Source organism: Brachyhypopomus gauderio, chromosome 13 (assembly GCF_052324685.1).
Source record: "Brachyhypopomus gauderio isolate BG-103 chromosome 13, BGAUD_0.2, whole genome shotgun sequence".
In the NCBI taxonomy this organism is placed as follows: domain Eukaryota; kingdom Metazoa; phylum Chordata; class Actinopteri; order Gymnotiformes; family Hypopomidae; genus Brachyhypopomus; species Brachyhypopomus gauderio.
In genome coordinates, this window is record NC_135223.1 from 14,344,458 (window position 1) to 14,371,927 (window position 27,470).

Consider the following 27,470-nt stretch of genomic DNA (forward strand, 5'->3'; position numbering starts at 1 on the left):
GAGTAGCGTCTACAGTCCTGAGGAGTAGCGTCTACAGTCCTGAGGAGTGACGTCTACAGTCCTGAGGAGTAGCGTCTACAGTCCTGAGGAGTAGCGTCTACAGTCCTGAGGAGTGACGTCTACAGTCCTGAGGAGTAGCGTCTACAGTCCTGAGGAGTGACGTCTACAGTCCTGAGGAGTAGCGTCTACAGTCCTGAGGAGTGACGTCTACAGTCCTGAGGAGTAGCGTCTACAGTCCTGAGGATTGACGTCTACAGTCCTGAGGAGTAGCGTCTACAGTCCTGAGGAGTGACGTCTACAGTCCTGAGGAGTAGCGTCTACAGTCCTGAGGAGTAGCATCTACAGTCCTGAGGAGTAGCGTCTACAGTCCTGAGGAGTAGCTTCTACAGTCCTGAGGAGTAGCGTCTACAGTCCTGAGGAGTAGCTTCTACAGTCCTGAGGAGTAGCGTCTACAGTCCTGAGGAGTAGCATCTTATTCAGTCCTGAGGAGTAGCGTCTTTTTAGTCCTGAAGCCCAGTACCTTACACAGTCTTGAAGCTCAGCGTTTGTTTGAGAATGTCTTTACTTTTCAATAGACACTTTCCATTTATCTTTCTTACTCTTTTTCTCAGCATAAAGTGCTTCATATGAGGAAAAAGACTATTTAATAGAATAGAACATAACATAATAGAATAGACAAATAAAAAACTGAGACAATAATCACAAAGGTACAAATAATAACAATAGTGGGGTAAACTGCAAATACATGATGTAAAGGTAAGTTTTACTAAGACTTTTGATTTAGGCTCCATGATATTTAACAACCTTCTGGTAGGCTTGCATATGATCAGCCTCTTTCCTTCACACACAACCCACAATTTTCCCAGAAACAGGTGTAGGTCTCAAACATAAGAAGTCAACAGGGAGGTAGGCCATCAAAGCAAAAGGGACAAACCAAACTCATGGTTATTAGCAGGGGTCAAAGCTAAGCAAATGAACGTAGACAAAATACACACTCAGAAAGGCAGACTACAAGTAGCAGTAAGACCTTGCAACTATTGTGGTTGCTACACTACAGCTAATGACTTCACTAGGAACAGGTGATATATATGGGATGACAGACAATGGTGGGGGGTGCTCAGTACCTTAATGAGTCTGGCCTCTGGTGGCCAGAGGTGGTGCCCTCCTGAGCTGCTGTGATACACTGGCTCAAAGCCACAGCAATATGTTGAGTTAAATGTTCAGGTGCAATTTACAGAAGTTTATTTATTGTGTTTAGCTATACTGACATTGACATTTATAAAAATCAGCAAGTTCTCAGGAAAAGGTCAGAGTGCCCTGACCTTACAATCCTCCTTCCTCTGAGTTTTCCTCAGAATGTGTATTCTGCGGGGGGAGGAGTCTGTTAATATTCTATATAACTGGGCAGTCTGCTGGATTTGGGTATAGCTGCCCACAGCACCTTTAACAGACCCTTATCAGCCTTGAAGAAAAGGTAAGTGACTTACACTTATTGAACTTGGTGGAAGTGGGGTTTCTGACATCAGTCTTAAAGGTTTACATATTCAAGTTTCAGTAATTGCTCCTCATTAAGAAAAGCCTGAATACTAAGCTACTGCTGTAGCTGTGTACCACATCCTTTTAGTTTTTAAACATGTATGACCATGTCTTACACATCCAAGTCAGAAGAAAGAGTTATATTCTGCTATTGCTATGTGCTGCTATTTTGGCATAGAAATGCAGTGATGAGAATATTCAAAAATAAATAAATTAAAGAATAAATAAATAAATAAATATCCATATTTAAGTAAAGGTAATACCACCTCTGGAATTAGAGATTAGAATATGTACATTTCCAAGCTTTAAGTTTGGAGAAGTTTGGTTTTACATTGCTGTCTTCATTGCTTATGGAAAGGTCCATGACAATGAGATATTTAACATCTGAAGTGTCACATGATCATGCAGGCCTTTCTGACAGTTCTGAATCCATGTGTCTTGTGTATGGAGCTTTCAGTCTTTAGACATCATAACTCTGAAATTCTGATTTGATCATGAGCTTTGATCTCCATTCAGTTTTGTTTGACCTATTGCTGTTATTGCTATTTTTATATTTCAGTGTGTATAAACAACAATATTAAAAACATTATTATTAATATTATCATCATTATTATTATACGTAGTAGTAGTTTTGTTATTATTAATAGTAATGGTAATATTTTTATGAACATTCATCTAAGTTTTGATCTAAGTTGTGACCTTGACACTTGTTTGCTGCATACATGAGATCCAATGGAATTGATACTCAATAAACAAGACCAATTTTATGGAAGTCTTGCATTACATTTGTCATCTGATAAATGATGCTGAATAAATAACATCAGGTAAATAAATGTGATTACAAAGCTATCATAAGTAGAGTAAATAAAAACTACAACCACAAGGTGAAATGATGCATGCTATCAATCAGTGACAACATTTGACCATTTTTCTCCTATTTAAAAACCTTTGACCTGTAGGGGGAGCACATTCATGCGACACCTGAATACTATAAAAAACTATATAAATGATCAAAGAAATGGCTTCTACAGGTAGCAGTAGCCATAGTCATAGTATTAGTATTATTACTTCACTAATATCATTGTAATGTTTTTCAGAGTACAGACGGCCTGTGTGCATCCAGCATGGAGAAGACGGATCTATGTGAAAGACATGTAGGCCGGAGGAATGGCCCTGTGTCCTGCTCAAATTCACACAACAGCATCCCAGCTGTGTTTGAAGCTGCAACAGCCGTCCCCAGGGGCCGTCCACCTAGTGGTATGAAGTGTCAGTGTGTGTGTGTGTGTGTGTGTGTGTGTCAGAGAGAGAGAGAGAGAGAGAGAGAGAGAGAGAGAGAGAGAGAGAGCTACAGAGAGAGAGAGAGAGCTACAGAAAGAAACAGTCCTTGGGTGACAAATTACTTTAACTCACAGACTGTGCTATAACACCTCAGTACTTGCACCCACTAAAATGCACTACATGCACTTTTTGTGCTACTGGACATCCAGCAATCAGCAGTTTATCGATGGATTGTTGTGCTGTACACACAGAACAATAATCTAAAATGTATTAAAGCAAACTCGGTGGACTGTAGAAGTCAGTGTAGGAGTGATGCTACAGAGTTGGACATAAACAATGATCAGGTACAGTCACATGTGCTCTCAGCCCCAGACAATAGGGGCCTTGCTCTGCGCCTCACAATGCTCTGACATCCTCTCTCATTCTTTAATGATCCCTGAGCGGTCATTGCCGCAGAGATCGAAATGAATAAATTCTTACTCAGCACGATTTTTTAAATGTAAACATTTGTTTTGTAGCACATCCTGATAAACTTTGAAAAGCCTTACGCTAAGAGCGATCGAAGGATCAGAAGCCTCCATCAGTTCCTTTTGCCCTGGCTGGACCCTACTGACTCTCAAACCCTTTGGAGTTCCATTGGGAAATCATGGGGCATTTTGCACAGATGCTTGTCTGAGTTTCTGCTGAGGGCAGTCTCAGTAAACACAAGCCCTGCATTTGTGCCTCATCAGTAGACCTTGGGAACACAGACAGAAGGATTTGTCTGTATGACATAGCAGCAGTGAGGTTTTGAGCCCAGTCCCAAGACTTCACTGGCCTGAGACATTTCATGCCTTTCCTGTTCTAACACACTTTATTCTATTCGCAAAGACCTGGATAATTAAACAATGCATTTTTATTAATGACCTGATTAAGGCCTGAGAGTTCCCCATTGAGCTATATCAAGCACATCAGCACAGGAAAGAACAGCATGGTTCCTAGTATGGGCATGAAACAGAGCAGAGCTTAATGTTGCTGAAGGTCACTTTAAAAGTAAAACATAATAAATGACCTTTACATCCATGGGCTGCTGGATTGTAGTATCTTTGCTTCCTTCAGCAGCCAACGGGCGAACATGATGTCATTCTGCACAGGTTTCTGGTGTCATACTGCACATGTGCTCTTCAAGTGTTAACTCCATGCAGGACGAAGATGGGTCAAAAGTGCTAACTAACAAATATGAATTATTCATATATATAAAATACATATTCTTTCTTGTGTGAAGGTATTTGTGTACTCATGACCTGTGTGTTTGTGTACCATTGACATGTAATTTGAGAATTGTGTTTGTTCCAGACTCGTCTGTCCTCAGTGTGTATAATATCAACATGTATAAGCAGACAAACAAAATGGCTCATCACACCGACATGTATGACTGCAGCAACCTGATAGTGCGCAGGGGGCAGGAGTTCATCCTGGGCATTGGCTTCAACCGGATGTTTAACCCACAATATGACGGGGTCAATCTTGAGTTCCTGATTGGTGAGCCACTCCTTTCTTATCTGTATTTGATATTTAAAACAGTTTGAAGAGTTTGCCTGATTACAGTTGAGTGTAGTTTTTTTATAATAAATAGTGTTTTGATAATTGTCATTCTGAAACATTAGCCTGTGGACAATTCTAATCTAATCTATGCTAATTTAATGTAATGAGAAATATACAGGAATAATTTACAATTTCTATGAAAATGTATTATTCCCTTGAATTATTATTCCCTGTAAGTGCAGATACAAAATCCATACTTGCTAAAGGGAAGTGGGAGGTGGGGACCAGTGCTTTAGCACTTTAGTACTGGCAGTAGGCGAAACACAGAGAAGCACTACTGATGGCTGAATACCATCATCTGTGAGACAGAGGCACACAGGCCACTGGTAGTGTCTGCTCATCCTCTAGTGTGGCCATCAAATGATCCCACTGAATATGCATATCAATCATATGTGGAGAGTTAGCAATACATCAAGCCGTTAGCTGTGGTGATGTTTGTGTGAAGGTGTGAGGTCTCTGTGGTCTCTGACTGTGTGCTGTCTCACTAGCTTTGCCAGTGTCTCCAGAGTGTCTAGGATATTCTATGCCAACATTATCCTGTGCTAGCTTATAGCTTTCTATACTATTACATGGTTTAATTTGTTTAAATGCCACAGAAAATTTAGGTCACTGTAGTGCAGGTATAAAAAATGACCATGGCATGACATTACTGTGACACATTTTAGTGAACTCTGTCTTTGTTGTCTTCTTTTAATGAAGTAGTTTAAAGGCTAGGTTGTTGTTTCCCTTCTCCTGTTGTGAACATAGAAACTTGGATTTTAAAAAGCACAAAGTATGCCAAAGAATTTACATTTGCTATTTATTTTCAGTGGTAAAAGGGTATCATTATTAAGTATTATTTTCTATGTAAATGAATTTGTGTTTTTAAACAAACTTACAGTTAGAAAATACATTTTTACTGTTGGACTATAGGACTTTGAAAGTGTCTGTGTTTATGTCTATAGGTGACCGCCCCAGTAGTGTTGAAAATTCCTTAATTACTGTCACGCTTGGTAGTAACAATTACAACAGCAGTAAGTGGAAAGGCCGTATACTGGACAACCAGGGTTCTGAGACCAAGGTGGGCATCACCCCTGATGCAGACTGCATTGTAGGTCTCTTCAGCACCTATGTGTCAATTCTAACCAGCCAGGGGAAAACTCGCACAGAAAGGAATGCCAGTACAGACATCTACATCCTGTTCAACGCATGGAACCCCTGTAAGAACAACCATCTTTGCATTTTGTGGTTTAATTCAGTACTTCCCTAAAGTCCTAAATATCCAGATAACTGTGCTTGTTGCCACTTCACAGCTGATATGGCTTACATGGCCAATGAGGACGGGCGGAGAGAGTATGTGCTGAACAGTGTGGGAATCATCTACAATGGGACAGCTGACTCCAGGGAGAGTCGACCATGGAACTACGGCCAGGCAAGAAATTAGACTAGCGTGCTTGCACTCAAGAGCATTGCTAAGGTAACACACCTTAAGCTGAGCGAGATGTGCTGGGGTTGGTAATCTGCTTAAAGGAACAGTGCTACGGTGTATGTGGACTGAGGTTCGAGAACCCTAGTGAGAAACATTCATCTGGAAGTACACGTTCAGGTCCCTCATCTACACAGTGTAGTTTTCTTGCTGCTTTAACTTACTCATAAACATATTAACAAGCCTTTCAGGAGGTTAAACGGGTGTTTTGGAGAAGAAAAAAGAAAAGGGCTGGATTTTGAAATCACTACTCTAAACATATTCAGCATACTCCTCCCTTCCTCTCCTGTGGTTTTATCTGTAGTTTCAGCGAGGGGTTCTGGACGCTTGCCTCTTCATCCTTGATTTTGGAAAAACCCCAATCGAGTATAGAGGAGATGTGATAAAACTGACTCGGAAAGCCTCAGCTATGGTATGACTTATATTCTGAGTTTCTCTCTCTCTCTCTCTCTCTCTCTCTCTCTCTCTCTCTCTCTCATAGACCCACACACAATGGTAATTATATGTTTATTGATCATGTGTTTGATTTGTCTCTACTTTCTCAGATCAACTCACAAGATGACAACGGGGTCCTGGTGGGCAACTGGAGTGACTCTTACAACTTTGGCACTGCACCCACTGCCTGGACAGGAAGTGCAGAAATCCTCCTGAGCTATGCCTCAAAAGGAGGTGTGCCCGTCAAGTATGCCCAGTGTTGGGTGTACGCTGGTGTGTTCAACACTTGTGAGTAGTGTCAGAGAGTGACTATATGTTGTATGGCCATTAGTGTTCATTGTGATGCATTTGATGTGGCCAAGCATAAAGGCATACAGCACTGAACATGATTCAGATGTCCAGCTTGAACGGTTTTGGTTTTGGTTTTTTCTTAGAGATAAAAAATACAGCTTTTAGATTTTAGATCTTGAGATGCTCAAAATGTTGGCTGCAGCTGCAGTAGTAAGAAAGCAGAGTGGTAGATCTCTAGATGTTCAAAGTGTATGTGCAAATGTTAGTGAGGTCTAGTTAACAGCAAACACAGACACCCAGAGTGTTGCCCCTACTGCGGTTGGAATTGCCACTGCTTACATTTCACCACAGTCCTTCGCTGTCTGGGGCTGCCCGCCCGGGTGATCACAAACTACTGCTCTGCGCACGACAGCATGGGAAGCATAGAGACCAACATCGTAATGGACGAGGATGGGCAGATGGACTCGGACCACACCACGGACTCTATCTGGTAAGATAAGGGAATGAGAAGGCAATGTTATCATAACTGCAAAAATAACCAGAAATTACTGAGGATAAAATGGATTCAGACAAACCTTGCCAGGCAATCAATTAGTGGTGATTTTGGTATGCACAACGGCACCATCAAAACCTACCCAAAACCTCGCTAGTGTATATTTATTATTAAAACTACTTGAGGTAGACACTTCTTGCATAGCGTCCCAGAGTGTTTCTCTGCAGGAACTTCCACTGCTGGAATGAGGTGTTTATAAAGAGGTCTGATTTACCCCCAGCCTTGTCTGGGTGGCAGGTGGTGGACTCCACCCCCCAGGAGACCAGTGAAGGTATGTACCCCCACCTGGTTGCGGCTGAGCTCAGTCATATATTGAAGAAGGATAACTTTCCAATGGAAAAATGCTAAAATATCTAAATTGCTATAAAAATTATCATGAATGTTTGAAAAGTTTGTTAAAAAGTCAGGTCCTCAGTAAAACAAATACATTGGATTTTCATGGATGTGATGCAAGAATGAATGTGCTTTAGAAAGCATTCCAACAACACTAGAGTATGCTATGTTTAATGGATGACAAATACTTCAGCATAAGAGGGGAAAATCTGCATAATCAAAAACCAAACACTACCACAAAGGATAAGAGTTGCATTATATGTTAACAGCAGTACTGTAACTGATGAGTTCCTCTTTGTTTGGTGTAGGTTATTACCGCTGTGGTCCTGTATCTGTGAGAGCCATCAAAGAGGGACAGCTGTCCTATCCATTTGATCCAACTTTTGTGTTTGCTGAGGTGAACACCATATTAGTTTTCTCTAGTCTTTATTTAGTAATTTACAAGTCAAATAAATTCTATGTGTTTTAAAAAACAAGCGATTCCCTGAAGTAGTTTGTGATATAAACGGACTTATTTGGGTGTATTTTTGTACTCCAAAACAAATTAATCTAAGGAGTCGCTCGGATAAATTCACTAAACTTAAAGTTTAAGGATGGTCTTATTTTATCTTATCTTAAACTAGTCAACAGTATAAATTAGAGGTGTATAATGTATTTTCTTACTGCCAGGTTAGCAGTGTTGTGGTTTACCACAAAAGAGACAAGTATGGACATACAGAAGTTGTGAATGTGGACCCCACCTACGTGGGTCAGTTGATTGTAACTAAAATGATCGGGTCCAATTACCCAGAAGACGTTACAAATACCTACAAATATCCTCACGGTAAGGGACCTAGAATTATATCACTTATTATTATTGTCCCAAAGTAGTCCAGTTTTCAACATCATTGAATAAAAAAACATATTACAGACAGGAACCAATAGTTGTACGCAGTTGGTTTGTATAGCTTCTTAGAGGCTGTACCTGAATATGAGTCGCAATTGCTCACCAGCCCCATCTGCTGGATACAAGAAACATTTACGTGTGAAAGCGTCAAGGTACTTGGAAATACCTGTTACTTTTACATTTACATTTTTGGCACATGCTCTTATCCAGAGCTGAATACAGAAGTGCTTTGTCATCTACTCATAGAATGTATCCTAGCCAGTACTGTAGGTCAGCGTCCAAGATAACGTTGAACTAGAACACTGAATACAGTTAGTTTCCAGTGCCTTTGCTTTACTATTGCTAATCACATTTTCACAATTTGGCACGCAAACTTATCCAGACTGGCATACAAAAGTATCACCTAGACAACGTGTAAACTCCCTAGGGGTCAAACCCATGATCTTGGTGCTGTTAGCACCTTATTCTGCCTGTTCTACCAGGAATGTAACTATAACAGGTAGACAGATAGAAACAGAAATAAACTATAATGTTCTAGTTTGCCATTTCTTTTGCTTCTATATTAAATGCACTCCAATTACTTATTTGTCTTTTGGGGGATTAGAAATTACAACAACAATAATTTAACTGTGCGTAATCGATCTGCATTTGTCAAGAACTTCTCACTCAACCACCCACAGGCAGTGCCGAGGAACAACGTGCCATGGATAACGCCAAGGGCCATGGCGTGCATTCAGAATACAGAGAACGTGCCTCCATGCTTACCAACGACATGGAGATTGACATGCAGGCCAAACAAATCAACAAGGCTGGTGACATCAGACTGACCATCACTGTCAGTAACCTCAGCAACCAGGCGAGGACCATCAGCATCAGACTCACCGGCAAGACGGACTACTACACTGGAGCAACCAATCAACAGTTCAAGTTCATCACCCAAGACATTAGTCTGCAGGCTCAGCAAAGTGAGTCTGACGTAAAATGTTTTAGAATGCAAATCTCTCTCTCTCTCTCTTAATATATATTTAATTTGATAAATATGTTTGCGACAGTGAGTTCTAAACCCTATAGGAGAAAAGCTATTCTGTCAAAGACATGGTGCTGACTCACGCATTAAAACTAAACCAAGTAACATGGCAATTTGGGGATTGAAGCTTCAACCACTGGTCTGTCTCTTCATGATATTCAGGCACGCAGAAGGTCCTCACAGTGACTGCCGATGAGTACATGGACTACCTCACTGGTCAACCGTTCCTCTCCTTTGTTGCGTACGGTTTCATCAACGAGACGGGCATGTCCCTCACCAGCATGGCCGTGGTGCATCTCAACTCCCCTCCACTTTTTATTGAGGCATGTATTCAGACGCCTGCCACCTTCTACGCAGACCATTGTTACGCCCTGTTAGTTTTGACTAGCAGATGCAAAATGACAGTCACCAAAACATCCCTCCCACGAGGGACGGCTGTGAGGTATTATCCAAAATCCTGCACATCGTTCAGGTTTGGATGAGACTCAATGTCACATCCTCACCTGTGACGAGCCAGAATGCACACCTCTTCTCTGTGCTGTCCTTCTCTGTCAGATGAACGGAGCCTCTGAAGTTGGGACAGACATGTATGTGACTGTGAAATTCACCAACACGGCTGGCTACGATCTCAGTGATGTCACCCTCCGCATGGAGGGATCGGACCTCATCTGGCCTCCGAAAAACAAAGAGTACAGGTAACACAAAGACGAGCTCCAAAGAACATAGGTTATGGAAAGCCACTACTGTTAGCTCACTCTCAAAGGGAAAATTCCGTCATGTATCGGGTGCTGTTCAGAAAACAGTTGGTTATGGTATGGACAGTCAACGAGGCACATGTGACTCTAATGTCTTATGACAATGGCATTCATTTGTTTACAAATGAAGTGATGTGTGGTAAACATTGTGGAGGGCTGCAAAAAACATACAGTGATTTGTCTATTGGTGTGTGTGCGTGTTTTTTAGCAAAATTCCTCAGGGGTCTACAGTGAAATGGACAGAATCGTTCACCCCTCAGACGCCTGGGTTGAAGACGATGGTGGCGTGTCTTGACTGCGCTTCTCTGAGAGATGTCTGTGGACAAATGGACGTCCTTATAAAATCTAAGTATTAGCATGGTCAAGCAGCAAGCACAAGAGACCCAGAAAACAGAAAGATGAAAAAAGACCTTAAGAGAGTGAGAGAGAGGAGTGGGTGTCAATCAAAATTATAATGTGTCTTCCTAATGCATTTAACCTAAGACTTTAACCTAAGAAATTTAATTCCAGAATTGTGAGCGCATCAGAATCAACATTGTAGAACTTATAGTATATCTGGACGTTGTTGATGATAGCTTTACATAAAATGACATTTAATACATTAATATTGTGTGATTAATATCTTGCAGTCAATAACTTCTTTGTTTTTACTTCACTAGTCTTGTATGATTCTATTGCATACTAACAATAAATCTTATGCTTAAAGCATTTTTTGAGTGTACTCGTTCAAATGGACACGTTCATACACTTTGCAAAACCCCCTTCTCTAATGTTCGAGAACTCATGGTAAATAAGGAACAAACGGAATAAAACAGAAAAGAGCACAACAGTTGAGGCTAATGATTCTACAGAAGAGCAAAATGGTCCTCCACTTATTTAAACGGTCTTTAATGTTTCCTTCACTCTGGGTTAATTACCAGGAGTTGCAGGGACATCTGACTATTCTGGCCTTCCCTGGTTTGCGGCCGCTTTTCTCTTTTTATCTTGAGGCTAAAATCAGATCATCGAGCAGAATGAAAAGGATTTTGGGTACAAATATATTCCTCCTTCAACTGCTATTTATCATTTACATGGTCTGTCTACCTTTCTTTTTCTCTCACTTTCTCATACACACACACACACACACACACACACACACACACACACACACACACACACACACACAACAACTCTATATTTCTCTCTGTCCTTCCATCTCTCTGTCTCTGGGTAATTCCCCATTCTCTCCCTCATCTCGTCTGTTTGCCTGCCAGTGCAGCAGTGGGGAGAACTCCTTCACTGACGCAATAGGAGCCTTTTTTTTCATTTGGTCCAATTCCTCCATATTAATGAGACGTGGCTGGCCTTCGACAGCTCTGAGCCCGGTCTGCCGTGTCTACCACTACTGGAATCCCCCTCCCTCATTCCTTCTCCTTCTCTCTCTCTCTCTCTCTCTCTCTCTCTCATGCACCCACCTGAATGACTCATCCATAGAAGCCCACATAGGCAGTAATTGGTGGGTAGAGAACACAGACGTAACCTATTAAAATGGGGTTCCCTTATACAACAACCCATATTTGTTTGACACAATCTGTGCTTCATTAGAGCAAAGCCCCAATTCCTTTCACCTGCTGTCCTGGCTACAGTGAGTCGACTATTGACACAAATGATTTTTCAATCTCACAAAATCTCTGTTTGCAGTAATCTGGGATAATACAGGTCATTTTTAATCACAGGCATAATCAACCCCTCCCCCCTTCCTCTCACCTCTGTTTATTTTGTTTGATATATAACATTGTTACTATTAAGAGCTGGGTTTGGCTGTGTGAGCAGTGTGTGCCTCCCAAAACTTAAATGAAACCTACGCCACTGTTTTGAACGCGTCTACACCGGAGTGTTGAAACTATTATTGCTAATGCTCACCACGAGAGGGCGAAAGCAATAAGCACATGGATTTTGAAGCTACAGCCTCTCTAATAAAAGCATTGTCACGATTTTTCACACTAGAAGATCGGATCACTATTTTTAGAGGATGATGAAAGACAGATATTTCTTCATGAAACTACATTGTTCTCTCGAAGTTTGAGTCTCAGCCCCGCCCCCGAAGATCTGAATAACAGTGAACATCATCCACAAATCTAGCATCCTACTCTACAGTCAAATTACAGCAACTCAAGGCGATTTGTACGTCTGCAGTTTATTAAAACGTCAAGACAACTAGAAACTGACAAACTATTCCGACGAGGTGAACTACTAACAGTCATTAATACAACAAGTGGCAGAAACCCTAAAAAGTTAGAGCGCAGTCCTTAGGGCTGAAGCGATATTAGCATCAGGCTGAAGAGCGCGCGGTCTCCATCCTAAATGAAGTGCCGAGGGACCTTTGTTACGCAACAGAGGGGCGCGCGAGGCTGAGGGAGTCCGCGGCAGGATTCTCCTTCACTTCCGCTAAACCGGGGAAACTTTACCCCCCCTTTTCCCTCAGTTTTTGGCAAAAATGTATCTGATGTGGCGTTAAGCGTAAACATTATTTATAGTATAACAATAATTATTACAATACAACAATAACAGTAATAAACCCCATGAATATAGCCAAAACGGGGTGTCGTCATGGTAGCAGCTATTCAGAGCAGCACCCGAGCCTTAAGAGTGATGTCATAAACATATCCCCATTCATAATAATAAAACTCTAATCTGAGAATCTGTCTCTTCACTGCTCAGTGGCTGTTCACATAAGCATCAACCCATAAACCAGTGTTTTTTTAATAATAACGTAAACTCCTATTTTTGCATGCAGGCGACAGTACACCACGAAAACCAAACGCTGCTAGGCCTAGTTGTGATCTAAATTGTGCACAGTTTATAAAAATATCGTATCTAACCTAAAATACAGTACTGCAGCAAACATGGACGTAATTTTGATTTCAAAAGTGGGGGGGACATGGATTCGTCGCTATTTAAATATTTGGTTTTAACCGTAAAAACTGGGGGGGGACCAAAGCCGGCTTTTGAAAAAGTGGGGGGGACATGTCCCCCCCGTCCCCCCCCAAAATTACGTCCGTGGCAGCAAAGCAGCCTGAGTGATGCAACTCAGTATTACTGAGTATTTGGAATTTGTATGGAGCCTTCAAGATCTTTCAGGTGGCCGTCACGGTTGATACAGGGTTGTTACACCTTTAGCCCACTCAGTAGTGGTTTCAGAGTGCACGTGTAACCGTGACCCAGATGCGGTCGGGACCGCAGTCCCAGTAATTCTAGAACAGTGTGAGGAGTGGGGTCAGCCTTGTCTAGCAAATGAGAAAACGGAGAAGAGGGGAGTCCGATAGTGACTTTTACGTCAACCACGCGATGTGGGCGTGAAGCAGTGTGTATTAGAGAGGGAGAGGGAGAGAGAGAGAGAGAGAGAGAGAGAGGGGGGCATTACCGTCTTCGCTTAACGGGGTGCACCATTTCATTCCTCTTCGCTTCACCGTGCGCGTCAAAAGGCAACAGGAAAAAAGAGTCCTTGAATTGCCAATCTAAATAAATGGCAATGTGCGACGCTCAGTTTTCGGAAGGTTTTCCCTGTACAACTATCTAAAGGTTGGCATACTCCAATGGTTTTACCTCACGTAGGATGGGATTAACTTTGTCCGGAAGATATATCTCATTGTTTCTTGCTGTTCAAATAGGTAAGTGTTACGCAGTCCTTTTGTTCTGAAATATTGTGCTGTGCGTTGCTTCGTCATTTTCAGTTATCTGTTTTAATAATTTGTATTAATTTAATCTTATTCTTGTAAATTGGCCATAACGTTGCCTAATCTGCAAACTACGCGATCTAAATTCTTTATTGTAGACTGACGCACTGTAATCGGGCATATTTTCGTTCTTTTGTATTGCGTTTGCAGATGCAGATCATTCGAAAATCGAAAACTAATTTTAAGTGTCAGTATACATATTATTGTTTCCCATTGTGTCTGATCCGATTTACAATTTATCTTGATGAAAATTACAAAAAATATTTACTTTAAATCTATAGCTAGTACATCAACATTTTTACGAATCCCGTTTGGTAGTGTAGCCCATGCTGGTCCGGTTCGTAAAACAAGGCACAATAGCCCATCAAATGTGGGACCGCCCGCTCTCAATAATACGACGCCAGTGGCACAGGAGGCATCAATTATTCACACCCCCTTCCATCGGGAAGTGTAAAAAAAGCCAAAGCCAACACTACAGACGGACCAGAAAAACAACGTAGTCACAAAAATCGTAGATAAAAATGTTGCTATAATAGACGAATCTGGAATACGTAGAATAATTTAACGTGCACCTTGCTTCCTAAACATTCTGAATCTATTCGTTCTCGTCGGTGCAACGAGTGTAGAGAACACAGTATGGTTAAAATAACATAATCCACGTATTAAAAGAGAGAGCTTGCATTTAAAGACTCCAAAAAGGAAAGATTTGCAGGCTATATTTTCTAATATATTTATATCTCTATAGTTATTTTGGCAAAATGTCCAGGCGCTTATTATCCTGTTATCTGTGTTCGTACATTAATTTATGTCATGCTTGCAGTGTCATGGAGTTGTCGTCATACTTTAGAATATTGTATGCTAAATATGTATAAAGTATTGCATGTAAAATGAGCTGCGAATTTCAGCAAAACGAAAGGAAAGGAGGTGACATCCCCTACCCTAGCTGAAGTACATTAATTCACCCCACTCCCCTCCCATACCCACCGCGCATTATTCTGTACTAGTTTGACACTAGTAGCTCCGACAGTGTTGTGAGGGTGTCGTGACCGTTGCAGTCGAATCTATTTTAGCTGTTTCTATATATAGACTTAAATGCGTATTATAGCAAAAGGCTAAATTTAAACGAAATGTGTAGTAGTTTTTATATCGGTCACGGTGTAATATGTTCTACTAAGGCAACATAAGGGAAAGCCACCACGCAATTACTTAACGAAACGAAATGCAAAAACTGTCCGCCGAGTCTCTACTGACGAAATCATATATCTTGCGCTACTGCATACAATATAATTGTATTTTCTGACATCAAATCCATCTCATATAAATCAGTGCTTTTCCGTGAGAAAGTCGAGAAATGACACTTGAACGCTAATTCTATACGCTTATATGCGCTTCTGAGCTAGAACAAAGCCATAAACAAGTTAGATTTGTGCCCTACACAAATTATTTTGGTCGACGGGATCCATCGAGGAAGATGTGACTTTCAGTTGGATGCACTTTCCCGGTATATCGACCAAGAAGCATAACAATCTTGTTTGAAAACCGGACGGAGCATAATTAGAACGCTAAACCTGGTTATGTAAGGCTGCAACACTGCGGCATTTTTCATCGAAATATATTTACAGGCACTGCAACCAAACAACTCTGCAGTGTAAAGCACCATTGCGTCTTTTGAAAACATGGAATTTAATAACGTGCATGTGCTACCGGCCACTTTATCGGGTCCTGTAGGCAAAATCTATTTGCTATAGGTAAATGCAGGCTAAATTCTCGTGCCCGTTTTCATAAGCAGTGCACTTGGAGCTTTACAACCACTGGTCACTATGCGCGAGCTACGAAACGCCAGGTTCTCTTTGAGGCGCGTGCTCAGATTACAATCACGAGCAGTGAACAAACGGGGAACAACAGCGTGGACGTGATGCCTGGTGGCGTTATAGTTACGACTTCTTGATCAGTAGACAACATTCCCACGTTTAAACGCACCGGAGATGCGGTTGGCCTGCCATGCTTTAAAACTTCCAAAATGAGCGATGTGAAACTGTCTTGGCCTAAAATAATTAGAAAACTGTAATATTTAATCTACGAATTAAACCGGGGGAATACAAAAATAAATAGCTACACAAATTCCTAAAATAGACATTATTCTGGGTGGGCAAAAAAATGCAAGGGTGGGGTTGGTCGTGTCCAAATAATGTGCGACGAATCACTCCTTACCAAACTTCTCTCACGTGCATAGGCGTTCTGCAGAAACACACCCGCTTTACACGCAGCCCAGTGCATTACTTCATCTTTTCCCCACCTCCCGCACAGAAATGATTTCATCAAACAAAGGCGTCGTAGCCTATTTGAGTTGTAATGGTAACGCCTGCAACACGATAAATGCTATGTATAACGATAGGCTATTCCTCGACTTGCTCCCGCCCCCTCCCTCCAGGACTTTTAGTTAACTATTAATTCAAAATGGAATCTAGCTGGAGACAACCAAGTATCATTTGTAACACACAAGTGAATATGCATGAATTTGAAAATTAAACGACGAACTATTAAACCAACGGTGTGCCTCAGTGAAGCAGATTCAAATGTAAATGTTAAGGTCACATGGAATATATTTTCAGTCTAATATGGAAACGTAGGGTAGCATTTACCGTGTTACTGGAATAATTAAACGCAGCTTTTTGATCACAATTCCCTTCTTCCAGCATACTTGCTACAGACAGTTCGAGCGGCGGGGAAATGTGATATGGTGTTCAAGGGCTTCTCAAACTGCCTGCTTCAGCTGGGGGACGACATGGCCAACTACCCGCAGGAACTGGACGATAAAGAGAATCTTCAAACCATCTGCACGTAAGTGTCGTGTAAAGTATCCCGTTATAGGTCTGTGTTTGGCTTGCGTACCAGTGCAGACAGGCGGGGAGGGGGGTGGTGGTGGTAGTGGTGGGTGGATGGGGAGGGGGATGGAGGTGTGCGTAGAGAGCCAGATGGCCTGAGGGGCCTCTTGTTTAACTCGACAGCTCCATCATCAAATTCACGCGCAGTGGCGACTTAACGTCACGTAACGCAATTTATACCCAGCGATTAAGCTCTATGAAACGAGCTATTGCTACACGGCAAGGTCGAAGGTCAAGCTCAGTAATTGGATTAAATAAACGAGGAGTAGTCTATGGACACCACAGGTTCGCCCTTCGAAAGTGACTGGTTCATTTTCAGCCAGGTGATGGAAAAAGAGAATTACGTACACTAACGTGAACACGAGGAGGAGGAGAGAACGTGCTAGTGAGGAAGACAGGGAAGGAAAAAGACAAAGAGAGAGAGAGAGAGATGAGTGAGTGAGAGAGAGAGAGAGAGGGAAGTCACGTGTTCCGGAGACTTTCCCTAGGGGTTGCACTGCATTACAACTCGGGCTTCCCTCGTTCTCGTGGTTTACCCGAGGACAACAACAAACAGAATTCCAAGAATAATAAATGATTTGCACAGAATTTCATGTATTTGTTATCAGCATCAGAGCAACACAGCTTGTGATGTCGCTTATGCCTTTGAATGAAGTCTAAGCTTTAATTAGGCAGGTTTTGTTTCCTTGAGGAAAAAGGTCTTTTAAAATATATTTTATTCATTACGTATATAAAATATTTAAAATCGCAGATACGTTAAAGTAAATAATGAAAATGTTGCAAACATTCAGCTCGTTGATGGTTGTAACCGTTATTTAAGGACTATCCATCGTCATCACCACATCTACTGTATTTCCCTTTTCAGTATGGTTGAACGCACAGGTTCCTTATTGTCATGTAGACTAATCAGACATATTTATACAGACGAATAAAGACTGTTATGATATTTCGTTTCTTAAAAAAATCTACGAATAGATGAATATGCTATTAATATATTTACGTTGTGCTTCAACACATGCTAACGTGATGAACATTTGATTTACAGATACTGGGATAACTTCCATTCTTGTGCAACAACTGCACTTGCGGATTGCCAAGAGGGCGCGACGGAGCTGTGGGAAAAGCTCAAGAAAGACTCCAGAAACCTGGAGTTCCGGGGCAGCTTGTTTGAACTCTGTGGTGGAGGGAACGGAGCGACCCAATCGCCGGTGTCGTTCGGCTTAACCATGCTTCTAACGGCACTTTCTGCCCTAGTGACATGGCTCGCATTTTAGCTCACCACAAAAGAAGAAAACGCAAAACAAACAAAAAAACAAACAAGAAGAGTGCTATTACCACGACAATGCGAAAAAAATTATGACGATCAAAAACCCATCCTCACTCAAATGGATTTATATACTTCATCCGGCGAAGACGACTTAATTTTGCTAGAGACTATGACAAGCCGTCTTCAGGGAATGCTCCAGCATATTTGCCTGACCTGGGGTCGATTTCATCAAATATTTAACAAATGTTGATCAAAAATCACAGTCATTTTTAATGGTTCCGCGCTTACAATTGTGGAATTATATAGGCCTAGTATCAACGCGTGCAATGAAGCAATTATTACTGTAGGCCTGTTCATCTAATTATCATGCATAGAAAAAAATCCCAGCACGCAGAACGTCAGTCAAATTAAATTTAACGTCAGTTTCCATTGATAGTAAGTTGAGCACATTTTCGTTTGGTTAAATCGTTTTTAGTTGCCAAATTTATAATGCCAAGATAATAGATAAATGCAATGTTCTGATCTATTAACAATGCCTATTCACTAGCCAAGCGAAGAGATGGTAGAAAAATATAATAATAATAACAACAATAATAATAATGACAACAACAATAATAGTAATCATAATCCTCAGGAAAGAATACAGGCGTTTAATTGATACTGGACTGTTCCATGAAGGTAAAAACCTGGGGAATGGGATGTTAAACATGTCCAATGTAGCGAGTAAAAGAGGCTGGCTATTTATTTGACTGTTTACATCACAATATGCGTTTTAGCTATTCCAATATTTTATTCTTTATTGTTTTTTTCAATCATTTATTTGAGTCGGGGACATGCAGGTAACGAGAATGTATTCCTCTGAACAGTAGGCTATCGTAGCACGCCAACATTCAGGCCGCGACATTAATAGTTGGACGAAATCTAATTTGCTAGCTTTATTTGATGTTGCCAAGGCACAGAACACGTTTCACTGCCTTTAAAATGTGTATTTTGTTCGTTCGTTCGTTTTGTTTCCAGGGATGTTGCATATAAATACCTAAGTATTCCAAACCATACAAATAAATAAGAGACGTATGTGAAAAGATTTTAAGAAAAAGAGAGATACTTTAACCGAAACAATTTTAAAGCAGATTGATATACAGCTATATAAAATAATATATAAGGCATAAAAGAGTATTAAATAAAAGCAGTTAATGTTTGAAAAAAAATGTGTGGTATTCATTTACACTGCCTTTGTGATGACCCTAATAATGATTTGCTAGTTTGCTTATTATGGGTTCCAAACAGGATATTGGATAGATGAATAAACAGTTAGATACACCAGGCCAAAAGTCTGGAATACACACCACTCCTCATATCTCTACTTCTCATCTATCTATCTATCTATCTATCTATCTATCTATCTATCTATCTATCTATCTATCTATCTATCTATCTATCTATCTATCTATCTATCACACACACACACACACACACACATATATATATATATATATATATATATATATATATATATATATATATATATATATATATATATATATATATATATATATATATATATATATAATGAGGATTCCCGCATTCATCTTGTACGGTCTGTCTTGGGGACGACAGTCACAAGATAACAACAAACACTATGGGAATATGAACGGACAAACATGTTTAGCTTCACAATACAGTGAAATGTGGTTTAACCTACACATACTACAGTTTACAAGTTATGTGTTAACAAGGGATCGCAGAAAATTTGGTCTAAAATTCTTGCTGCATAAAAAAGCTAAAACAGCATACTGTCTAAAATGTAGCCGTTGACACGGTTTTGGCTCATAAACGTATTGTTGACCGACATACCGACAGTTAGAAATAGAGAATAAAATAGATATAACTTAACGCAGATTTACAGAGTCAAGGATCTGGAAAATGGAAAACTAATGGAAAATGTACAAAATATACACAATTCAAACGTCAGCCTAAAAATCCCGTGTTTAGGTATAATTTTAATCGTATTTAAACATTTCAAATGGGTTTTAAGCAGTTATGTTGGTTAATAATAAGAACCAGTTCATATAACTATATACAAGTTCCTATTTTCTGTTTCATGGGTAGTTCGAATAAACGGGATTATGTTATTTGAGACGCACGAATGGCGACTACTGTTGTAATCTCATTAAAATGCATGGTCTGCTGTTGCTGGCTTATATAGTACTGCTGTCCCTCCAAATGGTTCAACGTTACCACACATTACGTGAAGAGAATTCGGTTTTCTACATTTACATTTCAACGTTCATTATATATATATATATATATATATATATATATATATATATATATATATATATATATATATATATATATATATATTTATTTATTTATATATATATATATATTCTCTTGTGGGTAAAAGTATGTGTAAAATTTGGAATTGCTGTGGTCAACCAAACTCAAAGTTCAAAGTTCAGAGGATACTGACATGGATAGGAAAGCCATCTGCTTTTTTGAGTCATGTGCAAAATAGCATCGAGTAAGACAGTGTCTTGCCCAACATGCAGAAGCAATAACCCCTTTCATAGGCATTCTCCGCACGGAGACCGAATAGAGAGTTCAACACGACCCTTCTATTTTTTCGTCTTTAAATGAGCAAGAATAGATTCCGCTGTCATGTTATACAACCTTGTTGAAAAAGCTGCAGATAACTTTAGGAAATTAATGCAGGCCCAGTTTTTATTCAAATATAGCTTTGAAATATTCATAAAGCTATCATATTAATCAGCATCGATATCCATGCTTTTACGATCACACTTTATTCCAATAATGCTCACAACATTCCACTTCTCAAGTTATCAGATGGCTTCCAGTTGACTTGAAAAGGGGATTATGTCCTTGTGAGTACCAAATAATGGCTCTGTTACTGGTGCTGAACAACAGAGACCACAGTCATTTCTCCCCTTCAGTTGGGGTTGGCACACTTGATTAACTTACCCAAGTCAGCGCCAGCTCCACGCATTAGCCACTTTCCCCTTAGCTGTGCCACTTCTTGCTGCATTATGATCACAAAGGCAAGGTGTTAGTCACACAAGGCATTGTGGGATGCATGGGGCTTTTCTCAGCAACAGGGTCAGATGGAGTAGTTCATGGTGAAGGCACAACAAGAACCTTGCTACTGCATCTGCTAGGAAACGCATGTAGTGTTCATTTAGTACAACTGAGAGACTACTGTTTTCTCACAAGCAGATTTAGTGCAAGGCTGCAGTTTCTCCATCTGTTTCTCTGTTGTTCAAAAAACAGTGAACTGCTCACATGTAACAGCTCCACCTTAAAATGGCTTGTTCAATGCCCTGTGGATGGCATTTGCTGAGAAGTTTGTGGGTAGCTCATGGAAGTACCACAAATTAACCCTAGGACCTTAGGGCGTTTGGTTTTGCAATGTTTATAAATCCTTATAAAACATCTCACCATCGATGTGCAAATCAAATACGGAAAGTGTGTAAAAGATAGTTTATCTGTAGCTTAATCTCTAAAGGGATGACATGTTCCAGAGAACGCACAAGGAGGCTTTCTAGTAAGAATCAACACCAACTTGATAAACGTAGCCCCCAGTGATATCTGTAGCTCTCTGAGCAAAGCAGACATAACCATGATTAATCAGCTGTCATCGCAAGGCTTTGTGAGAGAAAGCCACACCATGACTGCTATATACAGAAGGTTCTTCTCAGTGCCAGAGGCCTGGGGAGATTGCTAATTACTTTATTAGGTTTTGCCTTCAGCAATTAAATGAACAAATCAATCAAATGATCATTGCTGAAACACACTTTAACAGCATGTGTGTCATGGTCACGTTTCATCCAGAGCGGTACAGAACAGGCTAGTAATTAAAGATGTAAGCAGTGTTTTATAGGGCTGCTGCACATGTCTTAGTGTTTCATATCTGCTGAAGAAACACATCACTCTAATGGACTTACGATGGGTGAGCATTACCTCACGGTGGCACTCACAATGCATGCCGAGTTGTCTAAGGAGGTAACTGGAGAGAACAAGAGCCTGAACCTGGACACTTCACAAGATGGGTTTAAACTGAAGGCATTGAGTATGTGAGATGTGTCTAGCAGTGGCTTTAAGGCTAGATTAAAGCAAACCCAACAAATGTATTACAATACTCAACTCCCAACTCATTTCAAATAGTTTTTTGTGAAGATGGACTGGTTGACACCCAGACTCATATAGTTCTATAATGTACCACAGGCAGTCAGCCTTAATTGAGAATAAATGGATCATGTAGGGGTATAAACTGAATTACAGCCTGTCTCTGCCTCGGGGACCACTAGAGCACACTGTTCTTCTCTCTTTACATTGAAGAAGGCATGTTCTTCAGAGGGTAATCATAAATACAACATTTCTACTAACACACATCTTTACATTTTAAACTGAAAACATGACTGAATCAGAAGAACATTAGTAAGCCTTTAAGAGTGATCCTAATTTAATATGTGGTTATTGTCTGTGTCAGTTTGGAAGAAATAATTAATGGCACAGAAGTAGTATTTACTGCAGATTATTGGTATTGCTATGTTCAGTAACATCAATTGTATCATGGTAAAACATTTTTTGACTTAATATTCTTGTTTCATGGTGACTTCAGACATAATTCCAATTCCAGATTGCAACGGCCACACTGGGAGGCTTCAAACCAGCCATTTGACCCAGCAAAACTTTACAGCACTACTTTGGAAAGATAATGAAGTTATTACATAAGATAAACACCTTTAGGACACTTAAGCATATTTATGTAGTCCTGAACAAGTATTGAAGCATTTTTAATTCAAATGCATATTACAAATTCAATCAAATCAAGGCAAAAACATTTTATGCTTTTATACAATGAGTATGAGATTGTAAATAAATGCAGCCAGCCTACTACATTTTGAATCTGTTTCGCCAGCCACACCCCAAAACGTAATGTTTAATATACTGTGAAAACAGTGGCATATTCTGTGGAATCTTCTCAAACGCTCCAAGGAACCTCACTGTAGTGCCAAAAACAATGTGTTCACCATACTCCAAGCAACCACATCAGTGTGCCGCTAAGCAAGACCACACTAAATACGGGTTCAGTGTGTGTAGCCATTTCCTTAACTTATCATTTAATTTATCCAGTCCACACACCCTCAGCAACACCCACACCCAAGTGCCTGTGAGGCCCAGCATCAGGTAAGACCCGTGTGATGAAGAAACAAGTGCCTTTCACCTCCAAATGTTGAAAAGGAATGTCAAAAACCGTATCCAGTACTAATAACAGATCCCATTCACGAATCAGCAGACAGGACGATGGGCATACAATATACATTCGAGGAAATTATTCACATATACATCCTTGGATATCCCCACTGACACCAGCCTGACAAACCATAATGGCACACAAGTAACCTTTCAGCACAGATCTTGTTTTTTTCTCCTCCAAACAGGCCCCAAAGAAAGGACTGAGCTGACTCTAGTCACAGCACGGAGAGCACTAGTGAAGGCAGAGCATGCTCTATTTCCATTTTATTACCATCTATTCTCATCACCTCCAGAGCAGCAGCACCACTCCCACCCCCCACCCCCCTCTCTCTATCCACCATGCTGCATGATTTCAGTGTGCCATTCCACACCACAGTATTCTTCTAGTTATGGTGGTTTCTTGATTGAGTTCCAATCTCATTGACCAATGTTAGTTTTACAATGTAAACCAAGAATTATTTCTTTTCTGTGCTGATTACAGAGCTGCACATGGGCCTCCGTATGTTTCATTCATGTACCACATGCACATTGTGTCAACCTCTATTTGCCTCTTTCATGAGCAACCATTTTTGAATATATATTAATGCTATGTATATATTAATTCTAAATGCTGTTTATGCTAAGGCTACCTAGAGTTTCATTATTGTTTTCATATTAATTCATGTCTTTGGAATCACTGACTTCTGGTGTTATTGGAAAAATATGTTCTGTTATTTGTTTGTTGAGAATTTTTGGACATTTTCTTGTGCCATCCATCCAGCATTGCTACAGTGCTGTTAGATATTACACACCTGCAAGACCCCATGGTACCCATTTCTTATGCTCTTTGGAAGAGTTTCATCACTTCTTAGACATCACTTTCCTCATTAGCTCTTTGCTCTCATAGTCCTTAATCAGTCTCCCATTCTTCCAACCCACTCATGAACACCACCTTCTTAATTTTCTAGACCTACATTATGCTAATATTGCCCTCGTATTTCTAACATCTAATGCATCTAATACAATCAGAAGTCCATGCAGGCCATTGACGGACATCTAAGATCTCCCCAGCACTTTCTACCCATCAATAACACAGACAGTATCAATTTCCAGGCCATTACTGCCTACTCTACAGTTGTAGAGTACGTAAACACAGAATGGAACGACAACATATATCCGCAGAGCACTAATGAGGCACAGCTGTGCTGGATAAGGACGAATCAGTGGTGGCATAAAAGCCTCGTACTGGCAGAGAGGAGAGGACACTCGGGTAAGAGCTGCATGCAGGCATGACCTATTTATTGCTCTCTGCTCATCAATTGTGGGATGATGTGATGACAGCAGACATCATCCCTGACTGTGACATGTCTGCCTGCCAATCCTCCTTGCTAGAGCCTTATCTTAAGCATCTTCTGCAATGCCAGTGCTTTCCAGATGAAGGATATGGGATGTATCGCCACTGTCCTGTTACAGATCGATCAAGGTGTTTTACTCCTGCTTAAGAAAATGCAAAAATTGACAGCTGTCATCATCAGCTATACATCAGAGAAATCTGGCTATGTCGAAAGATGGAAGACCAAGGAAGTTTGCACCATAAACCACAGGGCCTCAAAACATCAGCCAAAGAAATTAGCTACGGACCTTAAAGCAACAGTACATGGCATCCACTGAGGAAGAGCTTGACCCACTGTTAGAGTTGCATAACATCCCGAGGAAGCAGCTCATGACCAGAGCCAGAGAGGACATGGTGGAAGGAAAAGATAAGAAAGTGGCGTTATTCATCGCAATCCCTATGCCTTCACAAAGCAACTGTTAGGTGACAAATGAAGCGATCACCTTGAGTGCTCAGCTGAAGAGATCCACACCTTCCATCATAACGTCATGATCCAGCAAGAGTGCAGGGGCTTGGACACAATAATTTGCCGTAACCAAATCTGCCACAACAGAACCCAGTTGGAAGGCGGTCCAATATGGCAGCAAGATGGAACTTGTGAATGGAACAAGCCTGATTTCTCCAGGGCCCAGTGGAAAACCTCGCTGCTCAAAGAAATAAAGGGAACACTTAAACAGCATATTGTAACTCCAAGTCAACCACGCTTCTGTGAAACCAACCTGTTCAGTTAGGAAGCAACACTGACTGTGAATCAATTTCACCTGCTATTGTGCAAACGGTACAGACAACAGGTAGAAATGAGAGGCAATTAGCAAGACACCCCCTATATAGGAGTGGTTCTGCAGGTGGTGACCACAGACCTTTTCTCTGTTCTCATCCTTTTTGTCTGATGTTTTGGTCACTTTTGCATTTTTGTCAGTTCTCTCACCATAGATGGAACATTAGATGGTGTCTACAACCCACAGAAGTTGCTCAGGTACTGCAGCTCATCCAGGATGGCACATCAATGCGAGTGGTGGCAAGAAGGTTTGCTGTGTCTGTCAGCACAGTGTCCAAAGCATGGAGCAGATGCCAGGAGACAGGCCAGTATACCAGGAGACATGGAAGGGGCCGTTGGAGGGCAACAGGACAGCAGGACCTCCTTTGTGCAAGGAGGAGCAGGAGGAGCAGTCCCAGGGCCCTGCAAAATGACCTCCAGCAGGCCAATAATATCCATATTTCTGCCCAAACTGTCAGAAACACACTCCATGAGGGTGGTATGAGGGCCAGACGTCCACAAGTGAGACTTGTGCTTACAGCCCAACAGCGTTTAGGGCGATTGGCATTTGCCAGAGAACACCAAGATTGGCAGATTCGCCATTGGCGCCCTGTGCTCTTCACGGATGAGAGCAGGTTCACACTGAGCACACGTGACAGACATAACAGAGTCTAGAGATGCCGTGGAGAACATTATGCTGCCTGCAACATCCTCCAGCATGACTGGTTTGGCAGTGGACAGTAATGGTGTGAGGAGGCATTTCTTTGGAGGGCCACACAGACCTCCATGTGCTAGCCAGAGGTACCCTGACTGCCATTAGGTAGTGGGATGAGATCCTCAGATGCATTGTGAGACCATATGCAGGTCTGGGAGGAGATTCCTCAGGAGAACATCCGCTGCCTCATCAGGAGCATGCCCAGACATCGCAGGGAGGTCATAAAAGCATGTGGAGGCCACACATGCTACTGAGCCTCATTTTAACTTGTCTTGTGGAATTTCCACTGAAGTCAGCCATTTGATTTTCCACTTTGATTTTGAGTATGATTCCAAAATTTTTCAATGATTTACATTGATAATTTTTGTTATTTTGTTCTCAATGCATTGAACTATTTAAAAAAACAATTACGGATTTTCAACTAGAATATTTTATTTTATGATTTGTTATTTTGGTGTTCTTTTTATTTTTTTTGAGTAGTGTTTACATTGTGAACAAACACTGAGAACCACTGCAACTGTGGAAATATTTGAGAGTGAAGTGGCAGAGGGAAAGAATTGCAAACCAGTGGACATGTGCTGAGGGTGTTTGGATCCCCACAGATGAGAACTCCATGAACAGCAATCAGTTAATAATCATCTCTCTTCTCAGTATACTTTGGCCTGATGTTTGAAAGAGGTCCTTCTAACAAACAGATGTTTTGACATCTCGTGCACTCCTGGTTGCTGGAAGCATATTGTTAGTGACAACTCCTGAGAGAAGTGGGAGCAGACACAGATCTATAAATCCAGGCCACACAAACTGATGGAAGAAGCATTACACAGTCACTTTGTTCCCAGTAATATCAAAGACCTGATCCTGGATTACTATAGCAACTTCAGGATAAGAGTTACTTCTGGGTGTGTAGTATCAGACTGGCACACGCTTGACATTGACAATATAGCAGTCTACACAATCAAAGGGTCTATGCCAAAACCCAGTGAGCTGCCCAAGTACTGATCACGTAGGCAACTTGACAACTATCCTCATAAGACATATTGAGACGCCCTAGAAAACAATTTAACCACAGCTTGTTCTCGCCCAATGAAACCGGCATTTCAGCACGGTAGATTCTCCTCTTCCCGTTAGTATCACATCTTTAATTCTCGTTTAAGTTTGTTAGCTAGCTGTCTATCCACAACAGTAGCTTGAGTAGCATAAATGCTAATCCCTCTGTGTATAAAACTGAAAACTCTCACAAACTAACCTAAGAGGTAAAATTAATGCTGTGTGGTCTTATATAGTAAAGAAATATATTCTTTATGTTTCTTGAATATTATATTAACAACAGAGAGAATT

General features: G+C 40.8%; 2 protein-coding genes across 2 annotated transcripts; both read left to right on the forward strand.

Annotated features, from left to right (window-relative positions):
• Window positions 1–1,423: 1,423 nt before the first annotated feature.
• On the forward strand, window positions 1,424–10,851 carry f13a1a.1 (coagulation factor XIII, A1 polypeptide a, tandem duplicate 1). Its single transcript, XM_076971146.1, has 15 exons — window positions 1,424–1,474; window positions 2,634–2,793; window positions 4,150–4,335; window positions 5,343–5,597; window positions 5,691–5,809; window positions 6,168–6,275; window positions 6,409–6,586; window positions 6,941–7,079; window positions 7,310–7,413; window positions 7,784–7,872; window positions 8,145–8,298; window positions 9,042–9,326; window positions 9,551–9,711; window positions 9,944–10,083; window positions 10,352–10,851. The coding sequence occupies exons 2-15, from the start codon at window positions 2,661–2,663 to the stop codon at window positions 10,497–10,499; spliced, it is 2,199 nt and encodes a 732-aa protein (XP_076827261.1). The 5' UTR covers window positions 1,424–1,474; window positions 2,634–2,660; the 3' UTR covers window positions 10,500–10,851.
• Window positions 10,852–13,538: 2,687 nt separating this feature from the next.
• nrn1a (neuritin 1a) lies at window positions 13,539–19,372 on the forward strand. The gene is made up of 3 exons (XM_076971147.1): window positions 13,539–13,793; window positions 16,556–16,700; window positions 17,790–19,372. Exons 1-3 carry the CDS (start codon window positions 13,739–13,741, stop codon window positions 18,016–18,018), a joined length of 429 nt encoding a protein of 142 aa, XP_076827262.1. The 5' UTR covers window positions 13,539–13,738; the 3' UTR covers window positions 18,019–19,372.
• The last annotated feature ends 8,098 nt before the right edge of the window (window positions 19,373–27,470 follow it).

Bases quoted from the DNA above. Each gene is read 5' to 3' on its own strand.
- nrn1a (XM_076971147.1), top strand. From the start codon at position 13,739: ATGGGATTAACTTTGTCCGGAAGATATATCTCATTGTTTCTTGCTGTT. The intron at 13,794-16,555 runs GTAAGTGTTACG...CCCTTCTTCCAG, and splicing joins GTTTCTTGCTGTTCAAATAG to CATACTTGCTACAGACAGTT. The intron at 16,701-17,789 runs GTAAGTGTCGTG...TTTGATTTACAG, and splicing joins AATCTTCAAACCATCTGCAC to ATACTGGGATAACTTCCATT.
- f13a1a.1 (XM_076971146.1), top strand. From the start codon at position 2,661: ATGGAGAAGACGGATCTATGTGAAAGACATGTAGGCCGGAGGAATGGC. The intron at 2,794-4,149 runs GTATGAAGTGTC...TGTTTGTTCCAG, and splicing joins CAGGGGCCGTCCACCTAGTG to ACTCGTCTGTCCTCAGTGTG. The intron at 7,414-7,783 runs GTATGTACCCCC...TGTTTGGTGTAG, and splicing joins CCCCCAGGAGACCAGTGAAG to GTTATTACCGCTGTGGTCCT.